At 33.6% G+C, this 13,400-nt stretch overlaps 1 protein-coding gene across 1 annotated transcript in view; it reads left to right on the top strand.

Moving 5' to 3' along the window:
- Positions 1 to 8,736: 8,736 nt before the first annotated feature.
- The window catches only part of LOC106872298 (neurotrimin), a 233,675-nt gene continuing 229,011 nt past the window's right edge, over positions 8,737 to 13,400 (top strand). Inside the window, exon 1 of the mRNA XM_089360816.1 lies at positions 8,737 to 8,861. Coding sequence (XP_089216942.1) covers positions 8,778 to 8,861 — 84 coding nt within the window. The 5' untranslated portion in view covers positions 8,737 to 8,777. The remainder of the gene's footprint in view (positions 8,862 to 13,400) is intronic.

Below are 13,400 nucleotides of genomic sequence, written 5' to 3'. Positions count from 1 at the left end.
AGCTTGCACCGGGTACATCTTATAGAGTTACTACCTACTCCTTTTCTACATACTGAGCAGGGCCATCTACCTGAAGGGGTTTGTGTTTTATCTACCTTCCTACTTATTAGGATTTTGGTTTTAGCTAGGTTGACTCTAAGGCCCTTCAATTCTAGACCTTGCTTCCACACCTGAAACTTCTCCTCTAGTTCTGATAGTGACTCCGCAATTAGGGCAAGGTCATCAGCATAGAGGAGCTCCCAGGGGCAACCTGTCTTGAACTCCTCTGTGATTGCCTGGAGGACTATGGTAAATAATAGGGGGCTGAGGACGGAACCTTGGTGGACCCCTACCTCTACCCGGAATTCATTGCTGTACTCATTTCCAACCCTCACCTTACTGGCCGCATCTCTGTACATGGCTCGCACAGCTCTCACTAGCCATTCTTCTATCCCAAGTTTCCTCATTGACCACCAGATAAGGGATCGGGGGACCCTGTCAAAGGCTTTCTCCATGTCAACGAAAGCCAGGTACAGAGGTTTATCCTTGGCTAGGTATTTCTCTTGCAACTGTCTCACTAGAAATAAGGCATCAGTAGTGCTTTTACCTGGCACGAACCCAAACTGCATCTCATCTAAATTGATTCGCTCCCTAATTAGTTGGGCTATGACCCTCTCTGTAACTTTCATAACCTGATCTAACAGCTTGATGCCTCTGTAATTATTTGTATCTAAAGCGTCCCCTTTACCTTTGTAGCAGTTGACTATGATGCTGCTACACCAGTCATAGGGTATGACTCCTTCGTGTATCACCTGGTTCGTAATACGGGTGACTAGGCTATAGCCAACACTGCCAGATATTTTGAGCATCTCTGCAGTGATTCCTGATGGGCCGGGGGCTTTCCCGGTCTTCATACTCTTAATTGCTTTATCTACCCTGGTACTATCAACTCGGATAGCTGGTCCCTCTATTGGGTCGACATAAGGCAGGCTCTCTTTCTCCCATTCATTCTCTTTATTAAGCAATCTATCGTAGTGGCATCTCCAGACCTCTTTCTTTGCATCCTCATTTAATGCAAGCGTACCATCATCCATGCGAACACATTTCTCTCCTACAACATCACTATTCTCTCTCCTACACTGTCTTGCAACCCGAAATACCTCGAGTCTTTGGTCCTCACGGCGCAGAACATTGGCAAATCTTTCCTTATCTGCTTCCCCTCTGGCTAAATAAACCTGTCGCCTAGCCTCCCTTCTGGCACATTGGTACAATTCCCTGCTACCACCGTTCTTCCAGTCCTTCCAAGCTTGTTTCTTTTGTCTAATAGCCCTGTCTACCTCCTTGTTCCACCACCACGTTACTCTGGGTTGGGAGGGGACCTTACACCACCCACAAATCTGGTCGGTGGCTTTCAACAGGTTGTCCCGCAGAAATCTCCAATTGTCTTCCACGTTGTATGATGCTATATCCCCTTCTATTTCGTTAAATGCTTCAAGTAACTTGTCTCTAAGTCTCTGTCCGTTTGCAGGGTCTTTAAGCTTCCACACCCTTCTTCTCCAAGCCTGTCTAATTCTGGGCACCCATTTTGCCTTGATCCCAAAGTCGCTAACTACTAATCTATGTTGTGGGGTACATTCTTCGCCAGGGTAGGTTTTGGCATTTATAAGCCGCCCTCTTTCCCTATTTCTGGCGAGGATGTAGTCGATTTGGCTAGAGTGTCTGCCGGAGCGGTAGGTGACTAGGTGACTGGCAGGTTTCCTGAAGTTGGTATTGCAGACCATAAGATTGGTTGCATCACAGAACTCCAGCAGTCTGGTTCCCTCCTCGTTGCGGGAACCGAAGCCATAGCCTCCATGTATGCCATGGAAGCCCCCAGCACGACGTCCGACATGACCGTTGAAGTCTCCAGCCACAAAGAGAAGGTCCCTGTCACTCGTCGACATATATATATATATATATATATATATATGTGTATATGTATAATATTATATATTATTCTTATTGAGAGTTAAGTGTATAACCAATGGACAGGATGCAATTCTTGTGTTAAACCATATAGGAATCACCAACAACTCTATCGATATACTCAAATAAATATAACACAATGTAAAGTCGCAATGTTAAGCCAAACAATGAATGACACACTTGTAGAACATTCTGAAATATTTAAAACAAAACTATTTGAACATTCATCTTTTCTTGTGGATAGCTAGGTTGCTGCTTTAATAGTTCACTAGTTTGAAATCAATATATTATAAAAATTCAGAGCTAGAGAACTGCCACCTATTAAAACAATCTTCTGGCTTGTGATATATAGCTTTCTGTTCATCACCAAACTAATGTCAGCCACATCTTAGAATTTTTAGATTTTTCATTCTTCTTTCAATGTATTCTTCATTGTTAATCATTTTTAGTTTTGCAATTTCTTTTGTGTGTGTGTGTATGTTTTTTTAAAAATATTTTATTGTTTATTCTTTTAATTTCTTTAGCCATTTTCTTCTATCTTTTATCTTTTATTTCTTATCTTGTAACAAGACGGAATGAATTTTAATTTTTAAGAAAGTAAAATGCTTTTTTTCTCATTTCTCTGACCAGCATTTCCACTTATTGTGTCAAGTAAAACTTATTTCTGTACCAACGTGTATATGTATGAACGTGTGAATATAGGAGAGTGAGTGTATGTGTGTGAGAGAGAGAGAGAGAGAGAAACTCTGTGTGTGTGTGTGTGTGTGTTGGTAACGTTTATCTGAAGTTTTATTTAAGTTGAAGTTGATGGCAAGTATGCTTCAACTTTCTTAGTCTCAGTTCTTGTATATTTGCACAAAAACCATTTTGGGAAATGTTAGATAATGTAAAAATATAACGTTATTTATTGTTGTTCTCTGGAGAAATCATTTGGAATAAACAACATTACCAATCAAATTAAGGATGACTATTGCTCTGTTAGAATTTAAACTTAAGTTTTGAACCTTTGAGAGTAAGGTTATGTGTGAGTTTATCATTGCTCTTGATCACTAAATCAATAGGATCTCAGACTTTTGGTCAATTATTCCACGTAGTTACTATAGTTACTATCACATAACTAGTACTGTATGGTGTTCACATTCAAGGAGCTTAACACTGATTGCTTCATGAAAGCTGTCTATAAATAGCTACATTTGCAAGGTACACCTCAGTGTTATAAGTATGAAGTGCATTATGTAACTGGTGAGAGTTTTGTTTGCATGTGAAGGTGTATGGCCTACTGGTTAGGGTGTTGTGCTTACAATCACGAGGTTGTGAGTTCTTGCTAGCTAGTTATCAATAGCTATTTTGTGGGATAAAGCTCACAGTTTTAAGCAGCAAGTTATGCAAAATTGACTGTATTTTTTGTTAGGTCTCAGTAGTTAGGACGATTGGGCTCACAATCATTAGGTCTTGGTTCGTTTTCAAACTAGGCAATAAGTGTCCTAAAAGTGCCTTTCATTTAACATTGTTCCATACATTCAACTGAAAATGAGTACCACTAGTAGTTGTAGACTAGCCTGTTGACAAACTGATAACCTATTTAGCAGGGAATGTGGTACATTAAGCCAGACTACTCTGAAACCTTGATTAAGATCCGATCTTATGAACTGGGATGCTTGAGGCAGCCTTTTTATTATCTTGCAATGCAAATATTTTCATGAGGCTGTTTGGAAACAGAAATTTCATTTAATAAGTTGGAAGTTTACAAGAGACCAGGCTGTAAAATGGAAAGATTTCTTCACAATTTGATCGGAGGGATTTACAGCAATATATCTGACAACTACTTTACTGAAGATTAAATTGCTTTTGAGGCCTTGTCCACTCCAGTCTCTTATAAAACTGGAGCTGCATTTATTGTGCCTTTTCTGTTCATCCATTGTGCTGTCATTTAGCTTAGATCAACCCTGATTCAGCAGAATTATAATCAAAAGTATTTCGTCCATGGCAATCTTATTTAAGATGATAAATTGTGATTTGAAAGTTCATTTGACTGAGATTTCTAGTAGATTAAGTAACTCCAAAAAGGCCTCCCAACATTGTGTAGAATAAAAAAAATAATAATCAGACTACTGGCTGATGAGTGTTAAAGTACAAAATACTGTAGGTGTACTGATACATCCCTCCATTTAATTTAACCATATTCTAGCTGTTGGTAGAGATCAACTAGGCCTTGATAAGGAGAGTTATTTACATAAAGTGCAGTGTTCTTGCCCAGTTGAAAATTATATGAAGCTTGGTTGTATGGTTGAGTAATTTTCTTTGTACTGCTGTGGATTTTGGCTTGAACCCACAGTGTAGCAACTTGGGCAAGTATCTTGTACTATACCTTAGTCCAACCAATGCCTTGTGAGTAAATTTGGTGGACAAAAACTATGAAAGCCTGTGGTTATACGTACAAAGAGATAATTTCTAAGTATATTTCCAAATGTTTAGGAACACCATTGTTTAAAATGGAATGATTTCTTAGACAACACAAGGTTACAAGATATGCTCAGTTGAGTCAAGAACCCCAACCCCAGTAATTGGATGTTGCATTGTTTTCTCCCCCACCCAATCTGATTGTAGCACCATTGACCCCTGTGGGATTTCATTTCAAAATCTAGAACAAAATGGAAGACAGTTGAAAATGGTGTTCATTGCTTTGCAGTTTCTGCCACCTTCTGCATATTCATTTGAAACGTTTTGTTCTTCCTTTATTTTCATTTATTAATTTTTTTTTTTGTCTAAATATGATTATGAAATTTTGATCTAATTTAACACTAGAAAAATTTGTGAAAGTAAAAAATTAATATATAATAGAAAACAAAATATAGTGAGTAAAATCATGTTTTTGTTAATTAATCATACCTAGATTTCTTTGAAGTTTTTCACAAAATGGGAGAGAATAATAAAAAAAACAAAAAAAAACAAAGAAAAGGAAAATAAAAAGGCCTTTCATTTGGTTTGCATTAGATGTGCTTTGTTTAAATATCAATACAAGTTCCATTGCTTCATGCATATCAAATTAACATTAAAAAAGTTGCATTTTGAGATTTGTATTGTATTGAAATTGCATTGAGATTTTTCTTAACTTTCATTGTTAATACTCTTCAAAGAGACAAAAAGTAACAGACACAAAGAAATGATCATTGTACATCTCAGCATTAAAATCATGTACATCAGTGATTGTACTAATGGACAGAGCTCTCAAGATGCAAGTAGTGCAGGAGATTGTTCTCATAAATTGGGTTGTATTAGTTTAGTTTATTTCTAACTTTGGTTTTAACTTTTGACTCACTGTGCTCATTGGACACTAGCAAGATGTAGGCATCACTGGCAGAGCCAATTGCATGTAAGAAGATCAATCATCTACCAAAAGAAGAATAAGCTATAAACTATACCATGCTAAAACATGGCTTCTCCTAACATCATTTTATATCCAGACATGTTAGCTAGCATCAATAATTTTGGAAATCCAAGACATCTAATAACATACACAAACACACACACACACATAAACAATTTTTTTTTACTCTGCTGAACTGTTAAAGACAGCTAAATAATATTTTTGTCTTTTTTATCTTTTTTCCCCACACAAACTATTTTATTTTGACATCTGTTTATGCCCAAGCAAATAAATTTTGCTGAACCAGCCTGAAGAATTTTTCGATATGTTGGAATTAAATTATATTTTTCTAAATATTTATTTACATCTAATGTACATTTAAAGAAAAATGTGTATCTTCTTTTTCGCTTTCTCTCTTTTTTTATCTTATTGCAACAGCATATGTTCCAGTTATTTTTGGTGTCTAGTCTTCTGTTTAAAATGTTTATCTAGTGTAGGTATTAACACCTCATTTGGTATTCGTCACACTTTCACGTTTAACCATGCTGACAGTTGTTTGTGAAAAATCTGAATGGTTGCATGTTAATAATTCATAAATATGAAAGCTATAAGTCGTGAAGATAGACACATAGACAAATGTTAGATTAGATGCTTTATAGCAGGGGGTCAGGATTTTTTTACTATCAGGGGCAAATGGTAAAGGCATAAAAATTCATGTGGGGTACTGAGACAAAAAAATGAACCCTTGAATTTACAAATTCATAAATATTTAACTTACTGTTTAAACCTTAACTTTTGAACCATTTATTTGTTCATTACTTGGGTTTTTATCGACTTTGCTAGTCTGAGCTTTTAAATTTGAAATCTGGTAAAATTGTAACTGCTGGCAAGACAACTGCCACCCCTACTTTACTATATTTAATTTCAAACCTCTTGATTCTGAGATCAAATCTAATCAACAACAACTTTACCTTTTATCCTTCCAAGTGCAATAAAATGAAGCATTCCAATAAATAAAAATGGTGAGTTAACAGATGTAGCTACATGTAGTCTGGCACTCAACTGGTTCTGACGATTTACCAATCTTGTATGAAGCCAGTATTGATTTTTTAGCATTGTTACAAAAAACCACACATTTGTAGGTGTATGTGTAAAGAGACTTTGATAATCTACATACATTGCTGGTGGTTCTTATTTTATTGATTCCAAGAAGGGATGAAAGTTGTCAAATGCAAGCAGAATTTGAATTCAGAATAAAAGGGGACACAAGTAAGTATTGCTTTCTTACACAGTTACAAGGTCTCAGATTTCAGAGGGCAAAACCTTTGAGGGTATTGAACCCCCAAAATTTAACTGGTGATTCATTTTATTGACCGTGGAAGGATAAAAGGTGATGTTGATCACAACGGGATTAGAACTCAAAATGTAAAGAACCAGAACAATTACTGTAATACATTTTGTGCCACACTCTGTTCTGCTCATTCTCCACTCTAAAGTAATACTCAAGTACATACTGCAAGAAAATTTAACCAGAATATTATGGTTCGGGTAAGCAAAAAGCTTTAAACATCAACAATAAGAAGAACAATTTTCTTTTAGTTTTTATTATCTTTGAAATAATAACAGAAAATATCATGAAATCTTCTCAAATGCTTCTGTGCACAGAATTCTTGATGTCTGTATGGCAGATAATTCTGTCAGACAACATTTTTCTGATGGATTGTCTTTTTCTTCATATGCATAAAGTTACCTTTTACACTTCAGATGATGTACAAAATTTTCTCTATGCCATAATTTATTGTTCTTTGTTTTTATATCCTCTATACACCCAAATAAATCATTCACAATAAAGCATATCATATTTGAACTAGATTCATTCATTATTAATTCTAAAATCAAAGCAGGTTGTTGAATGAAAATACCTTTCTACAACAAACACTATACAAAACTGCCCCTCCTCCACTTTCTCTCTTTCACACACACACATTCCTATGCTTTTTTTTTTTCATATTTTTTTTACTACTGTCATAAGAACTGTTTACCTTGCCGCCATATTTCACCTGTGCAGCTGCTCTTATCACTAAATATGTCACTGCTGCAATTACTATTTCCATGTCTCTGATAGAATACCAGACAAGTCATAAAATGTTTTTATATTCTGTTTTGATCTTGTTTTACCTTCTGTGACCATTATAGAAATTTCTATGACCACAATGTGTGTTAATAACAAAATGAGACCATTTTAGTACTGGCAGTTTTGAAATTTTAACTTATCAAAACAAATATTCATTTAGTGGAATAGCTAAAATGTACAAAATACTGGAAGTGGAACTCACCGCTCATAAGTTTGTATCAACTATGAAGATATTATTATATATTATTCAATAAGGGTATGTACATTAATAAAATACTCCAATAAAATAATTATTTACTTTACAGAAATATTGGAAAAGAATTTATCCTCATTGTTGTTATAACATCCATGATTCCATGTTGGTGCTTTGGGTAAATTAGCCTTATGGAACATTTATACACCACATAATCCAGTATTTGTATCATTTCTGTAATGGAAAGCTAGTATCTCTTACTCAATATTTTCTCTTAGCACCTCTTCATATAATTTCCTTGGTCTTCTACAAGAGATATCTTCCACAACAGCAGAGTCAGAGAACTTTATCATCTATCATTTATCCATTATAAAAATTTATATTTACATTGATAAATATGCGTTTATATATATTTAATATATTGATATAAATGTGTGTGTCGTACACACACATATGAATAAATACATACCTACATACATGTGTACGTACATACTTACATACATATATTTATAAGGTATATCGCAATATATCATTGATAAAATAATTATTGGTTTTACAGATATAAAGTAGTTTATCAACATTATATTACTGTTTTAGCATGCAAGTTTTCATGTTGACGTAGGTTGGGCAAGTTAGCAATATGTCAAACTACTACAGCCTTTTAGCTCTGTGTTACTTCTCTGTGAAGACCAGCTAGCATCTTAGATATCCTATCTCAACATTTCTTCCCTGTAACATATTTGGTTTTCTTCTATCATGGATAACCTCCATTGCCATTCAACCATTCCCAGTTATGGTCCATACAAATACAAATATATTTTAAGTGCATGTTAATAGAAGCTTTCAACACTGAGTTGTTCCTCAATTCCCTTGCACGCTCACCTAACATCAAAATATCTTATGTTCTTGAATATTCTTAATCATCCCAATCCATCAATTGTTAATTAGCTGTGTTGCCTTTAAGACAAGTGTAAATGAAATTTGTGACATAGCAGAATCATTAATAATGCAAATGATATGAAATTACTCTAGATTTAGCTTCTCTACAATAATCACCAAATGGATTATGCCTATCATTCTTCATTTCATCCCTCTTTTCAGGTAAACATCAACGACATGGGAAACAAGGACCAGAGTTGATGTCAACCCCAACTAATGTTTCAGTAACTAGGGGAGAGTTGGCTGTTTTGAAGTGCACTGTTAAAAATTTGGGAACCAAAACTGTAAGTCCAAAAATTCTTTGATTTCTTTCACAATTTGCTTTCAGCTTTTTCTGATACCAAATTTAATCAGTTATACTTTTGGTCATTTCTCATATCAATGTAACCATAAATGTTCACTGATCAATTCTAATATTAATAGAAATTAACACCAATTTGTGTCTGATACATTTCTTTCTTCTCTTAAAGCCATTGACTATTTATCAGTAGTGATTCCGACAGTATCACCACTCTCTTTACATCTACTGCATAATGTATCCCATATTCATCTGAAGACTACATAGTAGTTAGTAGCAATGAGAATTATTTGTTAAGAGCTGGATTATGTAAGATTTAGAAATTCATATCAGGACTTGTTTGTTTCTGATTCCAGATCAGGAAGGATATTAGAGTGTTTGTTTGTAAGAAATACATTAAAGATACTATCATTCTTAATTTACCTTTTAACCTATGAGATAAGTATATTACTAATCTTAATATACAGTTTGACCTCCAAGATAGGAATAATTCTAAGAGTAAATCTGAAAAGTTACTCAGACTCTTTGTTTTATCATTATCTATTTGTTTATTAAATAGTGAATATAAAAATTAAAATATTAAAATCAACAGCAGCTGGAGAGAGTGACAAACCAATGTTGTTTTATATTTTATAAATATCTTAATCTGGTCAGTTATTTGTAAAACTAAAAGTGGAGGATTATTGCAATAAAATACCTATATACCTATATATATATATATAACATATTCCAAGAAACATCTCAGAGATGTTCTGAGATGCAATATTAGTGATGCTTCTGGGATCTTTTGGGATCTTTCAGCATCAGACCCTCTCTTCTACCCAGTTGATCCAGTCAGGATTGATCAAGCCCCAGCTTGCTTTCCAGCAGTCCACCCCCACTCCCCCTTTATTCAAAACCACCAGTAGCCTTCTATGTTGCTTCAGTGATGGAATAATAAACCAACCAAACCATTTGATATCCCTGTTATGTCTTCATGTAACATTAGCAAGCTTGTATGTGTCACTTTTATATTGACATGTAATATATATTTTCTCACTTTAATTCAAAACTTGTGATGTATCTCCAATAAAATTAATGCATTTACTTTTGATTTGCAACACTATCCAGATGTCATCACTCAACTTGACATAGAGCACTCTTTTAATTCTCTTCCTCCACTTCAAATGTAATGCTCAATATCATCATTTAAATTAGAAAGTTAAAATGATTATGTGATTAATTGCATAGTGGGATGCTTGCATAAGTTTTGAATTTCAATCTACCACAAAAATTTTACCTCGTGTTTGGTTGGATTATAATTCTATTATTTGTTAATTCAACAATAAATTAGGATCTTCTGAGAATATCAATGCTAAACTTGTATCATGTCCAAGATAAAGAGAGAGAGAGAGAGAGAGAGAGAGAGATTGAGGTGGGAATGAGATTTGGCTCTCAACAACTTAGCACTATGAAATTGAGATTACATGTGGATTATTATGGGCCCCATCAGTTGATTTCAGAGATGCACATTTTAATTACATGTGAGAGAACAGAAAAAAAGACATAAATTAAATTGTCAACCTGCTTCTTTATTCATCTGTTTTCTGAATAGGGTTCATGCAGAACGGTGAGAATTGAAACAATAACATATCTCTTCATACTATAAGTTCTTGCAAATTTCTGCATAAATACCTGATCACTGTTGTTTTACGTCATCAAAGGATACCTCCTCCTCTTAGGCAATGTGTGTTATGAACACACGTTGTCTAAATAGAGTGGTGTGTTCTTGACATAGCGTTTTAAGAACACCAAGTCAGAATTCTTGAAACGTTATGTCGAGATCTTATTTTAATATGGACTTCTTTTAACTGGAAGAGCTACTTTGATATCAGCATTCATTTAAAGATAGTTCATATATTAATGCAATGATGTAAGTAATTTATTATTTATTAGAAAATATAATATAATAAATTATCTATACAAGTTTATTAAGCTGTGAAACAATTGTTGTTAAATAAGAATTTCTCAAGTTAAAATAAATTTTATCATAGTATATTTCTCTTGTTATTTATGATTAAATATATATATATATATATATATATATGATGAGCTCCTTTCAGTTTTCCTCTAGCAAATCCACTCACAAGGCTTTGGTCTGCCCAGGGCTATAGTAAAAGACACTTGCCCAAGGTACCACACAGTATGACTGAATCTAGAACCATGTGGTTGCGAAGCAAACCACTTACTACACAGTCATGTGTGTTCCTATCAGAACAAATACTGCAAGAGATTCTATCCAATACTCTAATGACTCTGCTTTAGAGGCATCTATGCTTACCTGTATAGAAGCTTCTAATGAATGCCCACCTTCACTAACAAATTCCATGCCAACACTCAAATTTAATGTATCTGTTCAACCATACAAATAAATTTCACATTCTCATATACAACAGATCATCCTGTAATCTATCATTAATAATCACAGTGACTGACAAGTAAATGTTAAATAGAGAAATATATAAATATGACAATAATCAAACGAATTTTCCCTGTTCTTTGAAGGTGACAAATATTAAATGAACAATCCAATAGATTTCTACAAGTATTCGAACATAATATTTCTAATGTATCATTTGATAAACTGCCTGTGGTGATTGGAGAAATCATGTGATTGTCGCATTCAATGAATTTCCATTCTATGTTTGTTTGCTTTCTTGCTGTATCTTATCTTGGTAAATCGCTGTATACATCGGTGTGTATGTATGTAAGTATCCATGCCGTTGTACATATGTTTCAGAAACTTTCAAACGGGTGTTTGTGTGTGAGGGTGTGGTCCAGTTCAATGTAGATACACACACACACACACACACACACACACACATATAATATATAGATCAATTGATAGACAGACAGGTGAATGTACATACATATATATGTATGTATTTATCCATATGAGTGTGTGTAAAACCATTAGTAATATACATCATTATTTGTGTTATATATATATATAAATATGTATGTATGTATATATATAAATACATATATATATATATATATATATATATATATATATATATATACGCACACATACATACATATATAAATATATATATATATATATAAATATATATATATATATATATATATATATATATATATATATATATATATGTATAATTATATATATATACATATATATATATATATATATATATATATATATATATATATATATAATTATATATATATGTATATATATATATGTGTGTATATACGTACATATATAGATAGATATACACATATATGAATGTATTAACACACAGAATTCACAGAAGGAAAGAAGTCTTTGTCATCAAAATTGATCAGAATTGGACATTTTATTGACTGTAATTAATGGCATTATCAAGATTCCTCAGTAAACAACAGAATGTATAGATATACACTCGTGCACATGCACACACTCACACACACACACACACACACACACACACACACACACACACACAACACACGAGTGTGTATGTTGTGTGTGTATATACATATGTATTAGCATACATACACATATACTTATATACATGTATCTGTGTGTATTTGTGTGTGTATCTATATATGTAATTATGTATGCATATGTATATGTACTTATGCATGCATGTATACACGTATGTATGTGTGTGTGTAAAGAAACAAGAGCAATACATAGAATATAGCAACCTTCATTTTCATTCTTTCCTTAATAACAAATAAACAAAAACCCTGTTTTTTCTCGTGTTCTTTTTTTTGTTTTTACATGTCTATTGTTTCTCTGTTGCCTACTCTCTTAATATCTTCCTCTCTCTTGTTCGCTGTCTCTCTCATAGACATCAATACACACACATATGCACACATGTCCACGTTTATGTATATGCATATACATGTAAATATATGTGTGTGTCTATGTACATGTCTATATACATATTTCTACATGTGGATGTATCAACTCACATAAATATACACATATCTACATACATATACATATGTACATTTATATATACATATTTATATACATGTAGATATGTAGATACACACAGAAACATATGCAAGCACAGAAGCGCACAAAAGGACACACAAGCACACGCCAGCATACATATACATACACACACTTATATTAATGCTTTTTGCGATTATTCATGCATTGCGTGAAGACAGAACAAACTCAAGAATTCAATTAGCGTCCAAGAAGCTATGGCATTAACTCAACATTGTTATGTATACAGTACCTATCTTAGAACCATCTAGCAAGTATGGTGGAGTTAAGACTTTAAAGATTAGTACTGGATATAAAAAGGTTATTGCTGTATGTGGTTTCATACCTTACTATCCTAAGATCAAATTCAGTGAAAGTCAACCATTTTAACATAATATTTTGCTTTAACATGTCTAGTTATATTTTAACTTATGGGTGCAGCTATAACTGTGTAGTTAATGAAGATGTTTGATTCCTAAACGCATGGTTTCAAATTCAGTTCAATGGCATGGCAGCTTTGGGCAAGTGTCTTCTGCTAAA

The sequence above is a fragment of the Octopus bimaculoides genome, chromosome 12, assembly GCF_046866305.1.
Source record: "Octopus bimaculoides isolate indiv1 chromosome 12, ASM4686630v1, whole genome shotgun sequence".
NCBI classification, from domain to species: domain Eukaryota; kingdom Metazoa; phylum Mollusca; class Cephalopoda; order Octopoda; family Octopodidae; genus Octopus; species Octopus bimaculoides.
Note: the sequence above shows the minus strand (reverse complement) of the source record. Positions and strands in the feature narration are given on the sequence as shown.